General features: G+C 48.4%; 1 protein-coding gene across 5 annotated transcripts in view; it reads right to left on the minus strand.

The window, feature by feature from the left end:
* Positions 1 to 18,301, minus strand: part of LOC142291396 (high mobility group protein HMG-I/HMG-Y-like) — a 94,708-nt gene that overhangs the window by 7,721 nt on the left and 68,686 nt on the right. For 4 of the 5 annotated variants that reach the window (XM_075335872.1, XM_075335873.1, XM_075335870.1 and 1 more), the window contains one exon: positions 10,918 to 11,028. In XM_075335872.1, coding sequence (XP_075191987.1) covers positions 10,918 to 11,028 — 111 coding nt within the window. The remainder of the gene's footprint in view (positions 1 to 10,917; positions 11,029 to 18,301) is intronic. The other variant, XM_075335869.1, reaches the window with a different exon arrangement.

Below are 18,301 nucleotides of genomic sequence, written 5' to 3' on the forward strand. Positions count from 1 at the left end.
ACCCCTACCCGGCCAGGAGCCGAAGTATAGGGGAAGAGTTAGAGTACTAGGGAGTACTAAGCACTAGAGTAAAATGCGTGTGCGGGGGATTAGGATGATCAGGGAAAAACTGCATCCTCTGAGATCTGTACCTAAGAAAGCTAAGAATCTAAGGCGACTGACAGCAATAGGTCGGGTCAAGAGAAAAAAGCCCGACAGGCCATGGAACTACGTTTGAAAGTGGAAGAATGAACGAAGAACTATGGCACCTGGTAGAGGTAGGTGCCAGGTAAGCAGAGGCCAGCGGAGCATTGGGCCTTTACTGCCGCAGGATGACTAAGAGGGGAAAACCAACTGCCTAAAAAGGTGCAGGGGAGTCGAGATACTCGAGAAGAGTAAGGGTACTCCGCCCTAGGGGAACTTGACCTGTTGATTACACAGCAACTGAGGGAAGTGATCTGACCCTAGTGGACGAAAGAGCCTGCAGGCGGGAAAATAATACGGTAGATAATTCCCCTGTGTATGGAAGGGGTCCAGAGAACTTGCGAGGTCCGGAGAAAAATGACAAGGTTAAGGAGCCAAAGGAATTCCAATAACCAATTTCCACTATGACGTGACAGACAGGAGAAGGGAGTCCGGGCATCTACAATGGCGTGACTGGGAAAACTCGAACTCTGGAATCGGGTACTAGGTAACCATTGCGGTGAATTACTGGAAGGAGAACCCCCTATGGGGGAGGGCTCCTGTGAATGAAAAAAGGCACAAGACCTGGTATGTATGACCTGGAATGGGAGAAGGAAGAACCCTTTCAAGGGGGACTCAAGGAAGGGCTTTGACTATGTCACCGGTCTAAGCGCTAGCCGACCAGAGGAGTGACGCCTATCCCTGGAAGGTGGCAAGGAAAACGGGAGAGTGATGGAAGAATGAATAAATTATTATTATTTATTATAAAACGCGTCATCACATCACAACTAGAAGTGACGACGAAGGGAAGGAAATGACCGAGAATATGTGAGTTTAAATGGTCTGGCAGGAACTCTGCTTGAAAAGTGCAGGGATGCACAAGCGTCTGAGACCAAGCGGTGGAGAGCTGTCGTGGAATTTGGTATGGCGGAGACTACGGAGAGATCTCGCATATCTCCGAGAGCCATCTAGAATGGCTACGAGAGGGGGAAAGGGAGGCAGACCCGGGACAGGGGAAATGAAGACCCCTTTTGGCCTGAAACTGAAGCAGGTCATGTCTAGGTGTTAGCGAAGATTGGCAGATCAGACGGGGACCACTCGCTGTAGTGTTGAGTGTTCGGGTGGAAACACCCAGTGGCCTGAGCATTCAGGGCTCCCTGAAGGATTCTGTTGCAGAAAGTAGACAGAAGACAAATCTTTGAAACCTACAGCTTGTCCGGAAGAGTGAGCCCAATGACTGGGCCGTCAGGATACTAGAAGTCCCTTGGGGAAACTGGTCCTCCGTGGAATCGATACTGGTTAGACGATCCGGTGTCTGGTTCTTAACTTCATCTGTTGACTGTGAAGGGACTGAGGAAATCTTATCTCTATCTGAAAGAGAGAGAATGTAACCTATGACCTATGGTTTTAAACATATACAGTACCTGGCCGGAACCCTAGTGGAGGGCGCAACCAAGGCTGGTCTAGGCCAAATAGGCGGATACCAGAAGTACTATGAACCACCCGAGGAAGGTGGCAGGAAGTAAAACGGACAACATACTGGTTAGCAGACAGAGCTGTACCTTGCTTACCTCATTTGAGAACCAAAATGACTGCTGCTTCAAGAAACGACGCAGCCAACGTACGGTCAAGAGAGAAAAAGCCTTACCTCATGGTTACCTTACATGAATGGTGCGAGGTAGGAGAAGGTCCCGGGCCACTGGGAAGCTACTAAAAGAGAGCTGCTGCTGTGCTGCGTCATGGGGTCCGTGTTTGCTGCAGGGAGTGAATCACACGACCCTCCAGTCAGATGGTCGCATGTTACCTTACCTCGAGGTCACGCCAGACGTATGGATGCAGATCACTGAGAAGTGAGTAAATAGCTGCTGCAGAAAGGAAAGACAATGAACTGGTCCAAAGGACCATGGCTTACCTCCTGTTCACCTGAATGAGTGGTTTGAAGTAGGAGAGAGCCCTGGGTCACTGGGAAGCAACTTAATGACAGTTGCAACCGTGCCGCATCATGGGGTCCATGCAGAACACAGTCCTCGCCTCAGTCGAAGATGAGGGAGATACATGACCCACTAGGTGAGCTAGTCTGTTCGACTCACTGGGTCGTGAGCAGAGTAACACATACCTGTTACGGTATCCAGCTTCTGGTCTGGAGAAACGCTAGCCCATAGGATAGCGGACAGGATCATCGATCTTGAATACTGGCACTGAATGTGACAGCTGCTGGCGTGCCGCCTCATGGGGCAGTGATGGATGGCGCTCTCGCCTCGGTCGGAGATGAGCGGAAAAGCTGAACAAAGCACTTAAGCCTGTAGCTGTATCCGGCTTCTGGTTCAGATAAGTGCTGGCCCATAGAATAGTGGGCAGGCTCATCAAATCACTGTCACGCTGTAGTATACAGGTGCATATAGAAATACTGGCACACAAGATAGAGGGCACATTCAAGAAACACTAGCACACCGGATGGTGGGTAGGTACATAGAGACACACTGGATAGTGGATACTGGCACCCTGGAAGATGGACTGACATAGAGACACTGGCACACAAGCAAGTGGTCAGGTCTGTGGAACTGTCAATCTGGATGGTGGACAGGATGATAGAAAAAAAAAATTCTTTTGCCCGCAGTAACATACAGGTGCGAGTAGAGACCTGACACCCTAGACAGTGGGTAGGTTCACACAACACTGGTACAGTGGTGTAAACACGTGCGTAAAGAAACACTGGCGCACTGAATAGTGAGCCGGCTCGAGAAAACACTGGTACACCAGAGTAAACAAATGCGCGTAGTAACGCCGGCCCACTGGATAGCGGGCAGGATCCCAAAGGCACCTGGGTATTGGAGCAGACAGGCCTGACGCATACACTGGCACACTGGATAGTGGAAAGGGAAGCGCTGGCACGGAGGTGTAGGCCAGTGCGTAGAGACGCTGACACACTGGACAGTGGACAAGTAGGAGGAAAACGCTGGCACACTGGTGTAAACTAGCACATAGAGAAAACACAGGCACACTGGTGTAGGCCAGTGCGTAGGGAAACGCAGGCACACTGGATAGTGGGCAAGTACATGAAGACACTGGCACACAGGTGAAGACCACGGGCACACTGGTGTAGACCAGTGCAAGAGAAACCCTGGCACACTGGGTAGTGGACAGGTACATGGGGACACTGGCACACTGTATAGTAGACAGGTACTTGGGGACTCCGGCGCGCTGGTGTAGAGCAGTGCATAGAGAAAACACTGGTACACTGGATAGAGGACAGGTACGTGGAGACACTGGCACACTGGATAGTGGACAGGCTGAAGTTGAGAAGTTGAAAAAGTGGACAGGTCAAAAGAACACTGACCCTGTGGTAGATAGGTATATGACAGTAGATAGGGACTTGAACATTAACCCACAGATAGCAACCCTACGGTAGATAGGGACATGAACACTGACACTAGATAGTGGGTACAGGAGAGTAGGCAGGAGCACGAGACACACCGACAGTGGAAGTGGACAGGACCACAGAACACTGGAGTACCCCTAGAAATGGAGAAGGGTGACCTGCCAGAGGACCGGTGGCCCCTAGCATAGAGTGCGTGTAGAAGAGTGTTATCCCGCACTTTTAGAAGGGGGGGAGGGGGGGTAAACTGGCAAGCTGTAGCATGAGGTTGGTAATACTCCCAGGCTGAAGTAGCTCTATTGGCATGTAATATGTGTTAGAGGGGAGTCAGCTCACTGTAAGTGAACGGCACTCCGGGATCAGGAGTAGATGCCTATGGTAGTAAATAGTGCTACCAACAAATAGGAAAAACGGTTTTGAGGTATGCTTAAGGCTTTTTTTTTTTTTTACACATCAGTCTAGCAGAGACTGGGATCAAATAAGTGAGGCCCAGGAGAGGAGAGTGGTGCCCGGGCAGCCCGGAGTGGTGACTGCGGGGGAGCTTGGCTGCAGGTAATGCAGAGATCCGTCTACCTGCGGGGGCGCGCTGGGCTTTGAGTTGCACTGGCTGCCTGCGGGGGGACGCTGAAGCTGCGGCGGCAGCGTTACTTACCAAGCCGGGAGGCTGGAAGTGCGGGCAGAAATGCCGTTCCCCGGGTGTCTCGGCACCGGGAAGTGACGTCAGGCGCCAGGAAAGAGGGGGGCGGCGCTTGCACAAGAGAGCAGGAGGGCCGGATTGGGACCTCACGCGATAGGGGGGATGGGCCAGAGTTTGAAAAGCCCGCGCGCGCGGACAGAATTCCCGGCTGGGGGCATGGCCTGGAGAGCGCGCAGACACAGAGGGCTGCAATGGAGCCAGGGGCTAAATTTTAAAGTTAGGCCGCCAGAAGGGACGCCAGGTAGTGGACGCCACGGCGGGGGGGGGTTGGGGGGGCGATCGGGGGAGCGCAGGGAGGCCACGCTACAGGGGAAGCAAGCTACAGAGGGGCCTGTGATAGAGGCTCTAAGGGAGATATAGGACCCCCTGACCCAAGTGGAGAAGGGGCTGTGGGGTTTATATAGACGGGATCCCTCCACCCATAACCCGGGACGGGGAAGAAGGAGGGGTGGATCCATCCTGGAAGGAGAGCGAAGACATCTCGACGGTCGTCCTGGGCATAGTCGAAGGGAGACCGGAAGGGTACCTCTCCATCCCAGGTACGGTCTTCGTCCTCCTACCCCACAATCAGGCTCGGGAGCGAGAGAGTTTGGGGAGGGGGGCAGGACCCTCCGCCTTTATCTACAACGTCGCACTTTTCCTCACTGCAGATGCACCTCGAACACTCTTCTGTGTTGGAGGGGCCGGGTACACTGCCAGACAGACACGGAAGACAACAGTAGTGGCGGACGGACCCCACTCTGTGCGACCGGTCTCTATGTGGGAGAGCAGGGTGAGCGATTACACCCTGTCGCCCGACGAGCTGTGTCTGAAAAACAAAGGGAAAACATTAAATAAAACACAACAATACAAACCTGAGGGGCTGAAAGCAGCCCCTGTGTGTCCAACCTCCTCGGACACTAAGCAAAAACTGATCTCAGCTCCAGTCAGTGGGTGTATACTACTGGGGAGGAACCAACTTTTTATTTGCATAGTGTCAGCCTCCTAGTGCCAGCAGCATACACCATGGTTTCCGGTGTTCCCCAATGAAGCGATAGAGAAACCTTCCCATCAGCCTTGTTCAACTGATAAATAGCTTTCCTCATATTACATTTTTTTCAATTGGAGGAGGCTGATGTGCCTTCCTCAAGAAGGTCGACACTGCCAAAGCATAAGTCAGAGCGTGAAGTGCCCATCTCCATATTACCAGATCTTTGTTTTGTAATGAACTGTACAACAAATCTCAAAAGTTTAGAGCTCTGGTGAACAAAGACTAGATGTAGTAAATACAGTGCATATTAGTCAGTCATACATTTAAATCTGCTCACATACAGTGGGGAATAAAAGTATTTCATACACTGACGATTTTGCAAGTTTTCCCACCTTCAAAGAATGGAAAGGTCTGTAATTTTTATTGTAGGTACACTTCAACCGACAGAATAAAAATCTAGAAATCACTGATTTTTAAATAATTAGCATTTTATTGCATGAAATAAGTATTGATCACCTACCAACCAGCAAGAATTCTGGATCTCACAGACCTGATATTTTTTCTTTGAGAAGCCCTCATACTTATTACCTGTATTAATTGCACCTGTTTGAACTTGTTACCTGTATAAAAGACAACTGTCCACACAATCAATTACACTCCAAACTCTCCACCATGGCCAAGACCAAAGAGCTGTCTAAGGACACCAGGGACAAAATTGAAGAAGACCTGCACAAGGCTGGGATGGGCTACAGGACAATAGGCAAGCAGTTTTGTGAGAAGGCAACAACTGTTAGCACAATTACAAAATGGAGAAGAGAAAAAAAAAAAAAAAAAAAAGGACTGTCAATTTTACTTGCTCTACTCAATGACCTGAAGAGAGCTGGGATCACAGTCTGAGGCCTCAAACACACAGTGATACACGTGCGCGTTTGGTCCATTTCCGTATATACCGGAGACACGGACAAACGTGCACCAATGTTATGCTATGTTTGAGGTCACACGTGCATTATTCCATACGGTCCGTGATACGTATGTGTATCAGTTTTGCACGGAAGCATGTCAGTTTTCTGCACGGAACACGCACACATGGACCCAATGGAAGTCTATGGGTCCGTGAGCACAAATACGTGACACGGATGCATCTCCATGTAAGTTTTGTGCTTTTTTTCTCACAATGTCTGTCATTCTCTTTTTCTGTGTATGTCAGTCAATCTCCCTCAGTCAGTCGGTCTCTCTGTCTTGTCTGTCGGTCAGTCTCCCCCCTCTCATACTCACCGTTCCCTCAACACCGGCGCGGCACAGCTGTTAAAAAAAAAAGCTCCGGCGGCTTTTACTATTTTGAAAAAGCCGGCCGCTCATTAATCAATCTTATTCCCTGCTTTTCCCGCCCACCGGCGCCTATGATTGGTTGCAGTGAGACACGCCCCCACACTGAGTGACAGCTGTCTCATTGCAACCAATCAGCCGCCATTGGACGTGTCAATATCGAGCAGTAAAATAAATTTAAAAAAAAAAAAAAAAAAAAACACGACGTGCGGTTCCCCTCATTTTGATACCAGCCAGTGTAAAGTCAAACGGCTGAAGGCTGGTATTCTCAGAATGGGGAGCCCCACATTATGGGGAGCCCCCCAGCCTAACAATATCAGCCAGCAGCTGCCCAGAATAACCGCGACAGTTCTGGGACTCTACCCGGCTCTTCCCGATTTGCCCTTGTGCGTTGGCAATCGGGGTAATAAGGAGTTAATGGCAGCAGCCCATAGCTGCCACCAAGTCCAAGATTAATCATGTCAGGCGTCTCCCCGAGATACCTTCCATGATTAATCTGTAAGTTACAGTAAATAAACACATACACCCGAAGAAATCCTTTATTTAGAATAATAAACACTAACAAATACCCTCGTTCACCACTTTATTAAGCCCAAAAAAGCCATGTCCGGCGTAATCCATGGAGGTCCCGCGTCGCTTCCAGCTCTGCTACATGAAGGTGACAAGAGCTGCAGAAGAACATCGCCGCTCCTGTCAGCTCCACACAGCAACTGAGGAGAGTAGTGCGATCAGCGATGATGTCACTCAGGTTACCCGCGGCCACCGCTGGATCCTCCAACTTTGACTGCAAGTTGCCTGAGTGACAGCGATGAAGTCACAGGTGAGTTGCGGTCACGGGTGGAGGATCCAGCTAGCCGCGGGTAACCTGAGTGACAGCAGCGCTAATCACGCTGCTCACTTCAGTGACTCAGGGGATTAGCAGTCACCGGCGAGTGCTTCACAGGTGACCGCTAATTAGTACGCGACACAGAGAGCCAGAGCCGCGGGATGACAATGAAGTCGGGTGAAGTTCACCAGAGTTCATTTTCATTGCACGTCACTGTCTGCTGTCAGCGGGTATGTATCAATGACATTGTGCATCACACACGGAACATTTCACACGGGCAACACACTGACACGTCACTTACGTATCTCATGTACACACAGACATTGAACACGCACACACTGCTAGCATACGCAATTCACATGGATGCCACATGCACCATAAAAACGGACTAAAAAAACGGAACGTAACACGTGCGTGTTTTTCACGGATGTGTGTTGGAGGCCTGAAAGATTACCATTCGTAACATACTACGCCTTCATGGATTAAAATCCTGCAGGGAAAACAAGGTCCCCCTGCTCACGCCAGAACATATCCAGACCTGTTTGAATTTTGGGTAATGACCATCTGCATAATCCAGAGGACACATGGGGGAAAGTCATGTGGTCAGAGGAGACCAAAATAGAACTTTTTGGTATCAACCTCCACTCGCCATGTTTGGAGGAAGAAGTATGAGTATAACCCCAAGAACACCGTCCCAACTGTGAAGCATGGGGGTGGAAACATGTTTTTGGGGTGCTTTTCGGCAAAGGGGAAAGGACAACTGCACCATATTAAAAAGGTAGGATGATGTGGTCATGTAATGCGAGATTTTGGCCAAGTCCTTCCTTCAGCAAGCGCATTGAAGATTGGTCGTGGCTGGGTCTTCCAGCATGACAATGACTCAAAAACACAACCAGGGTAACTAAGCAGTGGCTCCATGACAAGCATTTCATGGTCCTGGAGTGGCCTAGCCAGTCTCCAGACCTGAACCCAATAGAAAACCTTTGGAGGGAGCTGAAACGCAATGTTGCCTAGCGACAGCCCCGAAACCTGAAAAATCTGGAGAAAAGTACAGAGGAGTGGGCCAAAATCCCTGCTCAGTGTGTGCAAACTGTCAAGAACTACAGGAAACATCTGACCTCTAATTACAAAGGATTCAGTTCCAAATAAAAAGATGTTTTTCTATTGTATCAAATACTTATTTCATGCAATAAAATACAAAATTATTTAAAAATCCTAGACTGATTTTTTTTGTCCATCACAGTTGAAGTGTACATACCATAAAAATTACAGACCTCTCCATTCTTTGTGGGTGAGAAAACTTGCAAAATCAGCAATGTATGAAATACTTAGTCCCCACTGTACTTAAATACATAATTTTATGTACCAAAAAATAATGATTGTGAAAAGGAAAAAAAATGTAATGTAGACAACTAATTTCAAAGTCTATTTAATTTAATTGGACAATCGTTATATGGAGCATGTTTGTGAATGCAAATTATTGCACATGTTTGCATCCAATCAAAACAAGTATTCTAACATTATCTGTACCACTTAAGGCTGTGTGTCCATGCTGAGTTTTCTTATGTTTTCTTGCAGATTTTAAATCAATACTGCAAGGAAATACACACCCCAGCAAAGTCTATGAGAATCCTGAATTGCTGTAAAGGTGTTGCAGATTTTAGTGCAGAAAAAAAATCTGCAGCATGTCAATTCTGTGTGTTTTTTCCTGCATCAGATATAATCCAATCCAGTGGGTTGTTTCTGTCAGTGCTGCACTCGCTTCATGCATGGTCTGTGAGGCGATCCATGGCTCAGTAACCCAGGGTTGTCATGGTGGTGACCCATGGTTGCCATGGCAGCGATAGAGTCCCTGTGATCGCATTACAGAGACCCGATCTACAGAGAGGTAATAGAGTCCTCTCCCTGCCTCCTGAATGTTACGATACCAATGTATGTAAAGCGCTGTGGAATTAATAGCGCTATATGAATGAATAAAATTATAATTAATTATCATCACGATTAATTGCAACATTTAGGGGGTTAAACTGCTGGGAACGGTGTGGGCAACGATCCTGGCAGTGACAGCCGGGTCTAAGCTATAATCTCAGTCGCAGACCCAGTGGCAATCATGGGGGAACAGTGCAGGATCTCCCGCGTTTGCCATGACTTTAAACAAAAAAAAAAAAAATACATGACACGCATTAAAAAAACCCTGATTTTTAGATTAATTCCAAGGTACTGGAGGCAGACCAAAGTGCCCTCGCGGGCTGAACTGGTGGCCGAGATAAACCAGATCTATAGGATGGAGGAGCTGGTCGGCCAGGCGTCTGACTCAGGGGAGCGAGTGTTCAGGCTGTGGGCGCCATGGATTATGTATAGAGAGACACCAGACCTGGTACTATGGCTTCAAGCTTCAGTTGGGGGCGTGAGACCTCTGATTGTCCATTCCACAAAACAAAAGTGCTGGGGGCTACACGACCCAGACGAGACATCTTCGTCCTTTTCTTTTCCCTCTCCCTCTATTTCCTCTTTTCTCATCTTTCTTTCCTCTTTGTACATTTTATGTTATGTTTACATTGTTAGAAAGGATTGTCATCTCAGGGACTTTGTGCATCTTCGTTGCCTCCCGTTTCTAAACGAGGCTGCATACATTTTTGTATGGGGCTCGGATTGTTGGTCACCCAGTGGGCATCATCTCCAAAGCAAAGCTACATGGGTGATGATGGTCTGACCTGAAGTGTGTAATCAAAGGAATTATTATGCAAGTAGAAAAGTGTTGTATTACTTATTACCTCCAAGATATGAGTTATTCTACTGTATATCATATGTTGCATAACCTATAACTTGTAAACATGTTCTTTATTCGAATAAAATCTGATTTACACAAAAAAAACCTGATTTTTTTTCTGCTGCGTTTTTCCTGCAAAAACATGCAGTTTTGGGTGCAGAAAATCTGCTACGTGGGCACAGCCTAAACCTACAAAAAAAAAAAATTATACATTTCCATTTAATTGGCTCTACACAAGCTCAGCTAATCTTCCAGTAACCCTTAAGGTACCGTCACACAACGAGATCGCAGCTGAGTCACGGTTTCCGTGACGCAGTAGCGATCCACTTAGCGATCTTGTTTTGTGTGACACCAGCGATCAGGCCCCTGCTGTGAGATCTCTAGTCGTTGCAAAATGGTCCAGGCCATTTTCTTCAAAGGCGATGTCCTGCTGGGCAGGACACATCCCTGTGTTTGACACTGTGTGACAGGGTCAGTGACTGCTGAGATCGTTATACAAGTCGCTACTGCGACCTGTATTGTTCCTGCATCGCTGGTAAGATCTGACTGTGTGACATCTCACCTGCGACCTCCCAGCGACTTACCTGCGATCCCTATCAGGTCGCATCGTTTTCGGGATCGCTGGTAAGTCGTTGTGTGTGACTGGGCCTTTAGTTTTAAAGATCATGAAGAACAAGCTATAAGGACACAGGAAATTTGACAGGAATATTTACTATACTCTCGCCTGCAGCCGACTTTTAATCTGAGTTGACATTCAAGTTTTACAAAAGGACAAGCATTGGTGATCTACCTGGTTTATACTTGCCTTACTATTTGCAGTTCCTTTGTTTGCCCTTCCCTTCTTTGTGCTGCCTTTGGGGCGACCACGTGGACGCTTTGTAGTTGGAGAACCACTTGGCTCCTGTACACAGATTTGAAATATGTAGACACTAGTTACTTGCAATGATGCAGCCTACAAAAATAGTCTGCCATTAAAGTGCACAATTCTACAGTATAATACAGAAAACCCAAATATTAGCCTACCTGAGCAAGAGAATTCACAGCAACCCATGACAATACATTAGAATAACCTTTTTTCCCCTGACACTGGCAGATGTGGAGGTCAAACTGGAACATCTTAAAAAAATAAAACCTACTCGATCACCAGTCAGTGGTTTGTAGAAATCACTACTTAAAATGATCACATTGCCAGTGAATGCCTTCCAGTGCCATCAACAGAATGTGAAATTTCTATAAACGCTACCCTATAAAAGAAGATTTACCTTACAGAGCAAGGCTGCACCCCTCTAGTCAGATTCTGGCTAGCAGTCTGCATATCTCATACTCGTGGCCACGTGACCGCCATTCCTGGCTCTGACACCGGAGAATCCTTACAGTGCGTGCAAAGCGAGGACTCAGAAGCGCAGACACAGAGTGATTGCAGACTTATGGCTTTAGATTGGACACTCCCTTTAAAGTGCCAGGAACTGCTGCAATGCCCTTTGAACATACTGTATATTGAAGTGTCAAACTCAAAACATCACGTTATTCCGGCAAAAGGTTATAGTTCACAGCCACATTATGAAAAATAAAAGACACAATGGATGAGAAGACGTCAGTGGAGCCGGGCAGGCAAAGCACGGTAATCAATAACTTACAATTTTATTGGATGCACGAAAAAGTGCAATAGAGATTTTCACAAGCACACAAATCTAGAAATATCAGTTGACATCTGGAAAAAGTGAGGAGCCGCAGCGTTTGCTTCCTCCGGATGTCAATAGCGTCTGAAGGGGAGGACACCCAAGTCCAGGAAAGGGCAGTGTTGACACCACTGGAATAGCATAAGGCTACATGCGCACGCTGCTTCTTTTTCGTGTTCACAAACTGCAGCCAAAACTGCAGCCAAAACTGCACCTTGTCAGAGAGCCTGGAAATGTCACAAAAAATGTGGGTGCTTTTTTGGTGCGTTTTTGCTGCTTTTTTGGTGCGTTTTTGGCTGCAGTTTTGTCAACAATTGTTTCATGTATTTTTCAGTTCAAACAAGCCCATAAAGCTTGTTGAATTGAAAAAAAAAAAAATTAGAAATAAATAATTAAAAAAACTGGCGTGCGGTCCCCCCCCAATTTTAATGCCAGCCAGATAAAGCCATACGGCTGAAGGCTGGTATTCTCAGGATGGGGAGCCCCACGTTATGGGGAGCCCCCCAGCCTAACAATATCAGTCAGCAGCCGCCCAGAATTGCCGCATCCATTAGATGCGGCTGTTCTGGGACTGTACCCGGCTCTTCCCGATTTGCCCTGGTGCGTTGGCAAATCGGGGTAATAAGGAGTTATTGGCAGCCCATAGCAGCCACTAAATCCTAGATTAATCATGTCAGGCGTCTGAGACACCCTCCATGATTAATCTGTAAATTACAGTAAATAAACACACACACACACACCCGAAAAATCCTTTATTAGAAATAAAAAAAACACAAACACATTCCCTCATTACCAATTTATTAACCCCGACAAAGCCCTCCATGTCCGGCGTAATCCAGGATGGTCCAGCGCCGCATCCAGCTGTGCTGCATGGAGGTGACCGGAGAAGCAGCAGACACCGCCACTCCTGTCACCTCCACACAGCAACTGAAGACAGCCGCGCGATCAGCTGAGCGGTGACCGAGGTTACCCGCGGCGGCCGCGAGTAACCTCAGTGACAGCTCAGCTGATCGCGCTACTGCGTGGAGCTGACAGGAGCGTGGAGGACGGGACTTTCAGCGGTGGCGGTGAGAGAGGTCCATCATCTCCCCTGTGCGGGGACAGCGGTACTTCGGGGAACTTGTGGAGGACGGGACTATCAGCGGCGGCAGCAAGAGGGGGGATGGACATTGGCAGCTGAAAACATTGATTTTTCCCTCTCGCTGCCGCCGCCGCTGATAGTCCCCGTCCTCCACATCATCTCCCCTGTGCGTGCAGGCTGGGGACAGTGGTACTTCGGGGAACACGTGAAGGACGGGACTATCAGCAGCGGTGCGGCAGCGAGAGGGAAAAATCAATGTTTTCAGCTGCCAATGTCCATCCCCCTCTCGCCGCCGCTGATAGTCCCGTCCTCCACATCATCTCCCCTGTGCGTGCAGGCTGGGGACAGTGGTACGTCGGGGAACACGTGGAGGACAGGACTATCAGCAGCGGCAGCGAGAGGGGGATGGACATTGGCAGCTCAAAACATTGATTTTTCCCTCTCGCTGCCACCGCTGCTGATAGTCCCCGTCCTCCACATCATCTCCCCTAGGGACAGCGGTACTTCGGGGAACACATGGAGGACGGGACGGGACCACTTGCCTGACCTCACTTCCTGACAAATCACCTGCGTTTTTGGTACCAAAAACGCAGGTAAAAGGCAGGTAAAATGCACCACTTGATTAGCATGCATTTTTCCTGCGTTTTTGATGCCCTCATTGATTTCAATGGGTGACAAATGTTGACAAAAACGCAGGAAGAATGAACATGCTGCATTTTTTTGTCACAAACTTTTGACAAAAAAACCGCTGACAAATAAACTGCAATGTGCGCATGACAAATCTGACTTTCAGACTTTGCTGGGAAGTCAGATGTCAGAAAGTTCTGCTGACAAAGCTGCAGCCAAAAAAGCAGCAAAAAAGCAGGAAAAAAAGCAGCGTGCGCATGTAGCCCAAGAAGCGTGTAGGGGTGTTATTTTACAAGGGGGAAACATACTGATTGAGAAGGGGTTGTCAAGAGTAGTGGACAATTCCTTTAAGGCTATGTGGGCACTTTGCGTTTTTACATGAGTTTCCGCAGCGTTTTGAACTGCAGCGTTTTAATGACAAAATGCATGCATTTTGATTTTCTAGCAAAGTCTATGGGAAATTGTGATTTCTTGTGCGCACAATGCTGTTAACGCAGCGTTTCAGTTGCAGAAAATTTGGCAAAACAGTTTAACCTCACAATGACGGCCATACGACTTAAAGCGGCGGCAAAACAGGGTACTTATTCTGTTCCGCAGCTTTAAAGCATTGGGCCGAAAAAAGCCTGTAGCGCCCCCCTGCGACCGAAAATCTCGGGGGTTTCAGCTGCTTGGGATAGCTGAGACCCCCCAGATTATGAATCGGGGTGTTTTTTTTTGGACCCAGATAATGTTATCGCCAGTATACAACATATACTGACGATCACATAAAAAAAAAAAAAAAAAAATATCCGGTAAAACAGATTTCTTTTTCATCTGACGTGATCAAACATGTCAGATGGGAAAGAAATATAAACCCCTAGTAACCCCAAGGCCCCCGGTCCCGGAGAGCCCCCACCCCCACTCCGGAACAGTCAAAATGGCGCCGAAGCGCACCGAAAACTGCCGCCGCCACCGGCTCCGCATTCATTTCCCTCTGACCCCTCCTCCGGTACACCGGAGTCCTCTAGTCCGCCGGAGCCCCCTCTGGTTCTCCAGAGCGCTCCCCCTCCCCCCCTCCGGAGCATGCAAGATGGCGGCGCGCAGCGCACAGTAGCGCGCGGCCGCATTCATCCTGCTCTGTCGCATGTGACACGTCACATGCGACAAAAGTTGTCCCCAGGTCCCCCGCCGTCACCCCCCGGTCTTCCCAGTCACCTGGCTGCTGCTCCGTCCCCGCAATCACTCTGCCTCCTTCTGGAAAGCTGGCAGCGCATGTGCAGACAGCGGCTGTCAGCTGGATCCTTGCAAGCAGAGACGCTGACTTCGCTGCTGCACATGCTGCTGCACTGTGGACCGGGGGAGAGAGTGCAGTAATCTGCAGCCACACTCCTCACATGGAGAGCCTGCTATTCTAGAAAATGGGGGGTACGTTCCGTGAGCGTGCCCCTCATTCTGGAATGAGGTTACTGCAGGTCACTCTGCCCTAGGTTGGACCGGGGCAGTGTGAGTGTAGTATTCTCAGATTACTGCACCCACACTGCTCATGGAGAGCTTGCTCTTCCAGAAAATGGGGGATACGTTCCCTGAATGTGCCCCCCATATTCTAGAAGGTCCAGAGTCGTCGAGGGACCTCCAAAATGGATTACAGCGACCGGAATTTGTTTATTTTCAATAAATTGGTGAAAGAGGAAATGTTTCGGGGAGTTTTTTTTTTTTTCTCAAATAAATTTTTTTTTTGTCTTTATTTTTTTCTATTACTGACTGGGTTAGTGATGTCGGGTATCTGTTTAGATGCAGTGACATCACTAACCCCAGGGCTTGATGCCAGGTGACATTACAGCTGGTATCAACCCCGTATATTACCCCGTTTGCCACCGCACTAGGGCGCGGGATGAGCTGGGGCGAAGCGCCAGGATTGGCGCATCTAATGGATGCGCCACTTCTGGGGCGGCTGCGGCCTGCTATTTCAAGGCTAGTTTCACACTTGCGTTAAACGGCATCCGTTGCATTGCGTTGTGTGACGGATGCAACGGATGTGTTGCATATAGTGGCACAACGGATGCTGCAAAACAAAGCAAATAGTTTTGTTTTTGCTTTTTTTTTTTGTTTACAGTTTTACCGTCGGCAGACTATTGTGAACGATCAGCTGATCGCTAACAGTAGTCCGCCGCCGGGTGATCAGCCGATCGTTCGGTCGCCGACAATGTGTGCGGGGGGCGGGAGCGGAGTGCGGTGGGTGGAGCCGAGCAGGCTGAGGACGTCAGTGCCGTGGGGACTGCATCGCTGGGGGACGAGAGAGCGAAAGAGAGAGCGAAAGAGAGAGCGAAAGAGAGAGCGAAAGAGAGAGCGAAAGAGAGAGCGAAAGAGAGAGCGAAAGAGAGAGCGAAAGAGAGAGCGAAAGAGAGAGCGAAAGAGAGCGAAAGAGAGCGCGAAAGAGAGAGCGAAAGAGAGAGCGAAAGAGAGAGCGAAAGAGAGAGCGAAAGAGAGAGCGAAAGAGAGCGAAAGAGAGCGAAAGAGAGCGAAAGAGAGCGAAAGAGAGAGCGAAAGAGAGAGCGAAAGAGAGAGCGAAAGAGAGAGCGAAAGAGAGAGCGAAAGAGAGAGCGAAAGAGAGAGCGAAAGAGAGAGCGAAAGAGAGAGCGAAAGAGAGAGCGAAAGAGAGAGCGAAAGAGAGAGCGAAAGAGAGAGCGAAAGAGAGAGCGAAAGAGAGAGCGAAAGAGAGAGCGAAAGAGAGAGCGAAAGAGAGAGCGAAAGAGAGAGCGAAAGAGAGCGAAAGAGCGAAAGAGCGAAAGAGCGAAAGAGCGAAAGAGAGAAAGAGAGAAAGAGAGAAAGAGAGAAAGAGAGAAAGAGAAAGAAAGACAGAGAAAGAGAGAGAAAGAGAGAGAAAGAGAGAGACAGAGAAAGAGAGAGAAAGAGAGAGAGAAAGAGTATATACATACGGAGTGCGGGGAGGGGGCGGGGCCGAGCAGGGAAGTGTCGGGCTCCTGACACACGTAACCAGGGTTCCTTGGTTACCCGATGTGTACCCTGGTTACGGGCGGAGGGAGCCAGAGAGCGTGCCCAGTAAAATCCAAAGGATTCCGCTGCTCAAAAAAACGTTACATGCTGCGTTCCTTCCGCCCGACGCAGCGTCAAAATAACGACGCTGCGTCGTCCGGCGGATGCAACGCTGACACTTGCGTTACAGTGAGTCATCCATACAAGTCTATGGAGAATAGTGCAGTGGGTTAACAGACTCCGCTGAACGCAAATGTGAAACTAGCCTTAGGCTGGGAAGAGTCAATAACCATGGCTCTTCCCACCCTGAGAATACCAGACCCCAGCTGTCAGCTTCACCTTGGCTGGTGATCTAATTTGGGGGGGACTCCATGTTTGTTTTTTTTTTTAAAAAAAAAAAAAAAAGCCTGGGGAGCCCTCCAAATTGATCACCAGCCAAGGTGAAGCTGTCATCTGTGGTTTGCAGGCTACAGCTGTCTGCTTTACCCTAGCTGGCTATCAAAAATAGGGGGGACCCCACGTCGTTATTAAATTATTAATTTTTTGGGGGGCTAAATACAAGGCTAGGCACCCTTCAGTGCCACATGAAAGGCACTAAAGTGAGCCAGCTTAGAATATGCAGGGGGTGGGACGTTATATTTGTTTGACATCTATCCATTCATCCATCCATCCATTGTAGCATTTTAGGCTGTGTGCCCACGATCAGGGTTTGCAGCGTTTTAGTCAGAGTGTTTTCCCTGCGTCCATAACGCTGCGTTGTGCAGTTGAAGCACAGTGGAAGGATTTTTAGAAATCCCGTGCCCACTGTGCTTCTCTTCTCCGCAGCATACACTGACCTGTGGTGCAGCTTCCCGAGCCTCAGCATGTCAATTTATGCTGCGGAGACAAGAGTGTTCTCTGCAGGTAGCAGAGCTCCACAGCAGCCTGAACCCAAATCGTGGGCATGGGCAGCTGTGTTCTCCCGTGGACAACACTCACATCTCTGCAGGAAGGCTGACACTGTGTACTAGACGCAGTGTCGCTGGATCACGGCCACAGCCTAAAAGTGAGAAATTTGTTGCTATAGCAACATTTTTGTGAAGTACCTGTGGATTCAAAATGCTTACTATACTCCTGAATAAAATCCAGTTTCCAAAATGGGGTCACTTGTGGGGGGGTTTCTGCTCTATAGCTACCCAAGGGGCCCTGCAAATGTGACATGGTGCCCGCAATTTCTTTTAACTTTTCCAGAATTCAAATGGTGCTCCTTCCATTCCAAGCCCTCCCATTTATCCAAACAGAGGTTTTTGGCCACATGTGGGGTATCCCTGTGCTCATAAGACATTGGATAACAACCTGTTGGGTCCACGGTTTGTTGTTGCCTCTTGAAAAAGTAAGAAATTTGATGCTGAAGCAACATTTTTGTGAAAAAATGAAAATTTTCAATATGGCAACCTAAGCTTATCAAATTCTGTGAAGTATTTGTGGATTCAAACTGCTCAATATACACCTAGATAAAAGCCTTGAGGCGTCGTTTCCAGAATGGGGTCACTTGTGGGGGACCTCCACTGTTTAGGCACCTTAGGGGCTTTCTAAATGCAACATAGCGTCCGCTAATGATTCCAGCCAATTGTGCTGTCAAATTGCGCTCCTTCCCTTCCGAGCCCTGCTGTGCACCCAAACAGTTGATTTTCATCACACATAAGGCATCAGCATACTCAGGAGAAATTGCACAATAAATCTTATGCTAAATTTTTTCCCTTCACACGTTTAAAAAAAAAAAAAAAAAAAAAAAAAAAAAACCTGGTTGAAGTAACAATTTTGTGGTAAAAATG

This window comes from Anomaloglossus baeobatrachus, chromosome 2 (genome assembly GCF_048569485.1).
Source record: "Anomaloglossus baeobatrachus isolate aAnoBae1 chromosome 2, aAnoBae1.hap1, whole genome shotgun sequence".
Lineage (NCBI taxonomy): Eukaryota > Metazoa > Chordata > Amphibia > Anura > Aromobatidae > Anomaloglossus > Anomaloglossus baeobatrachus.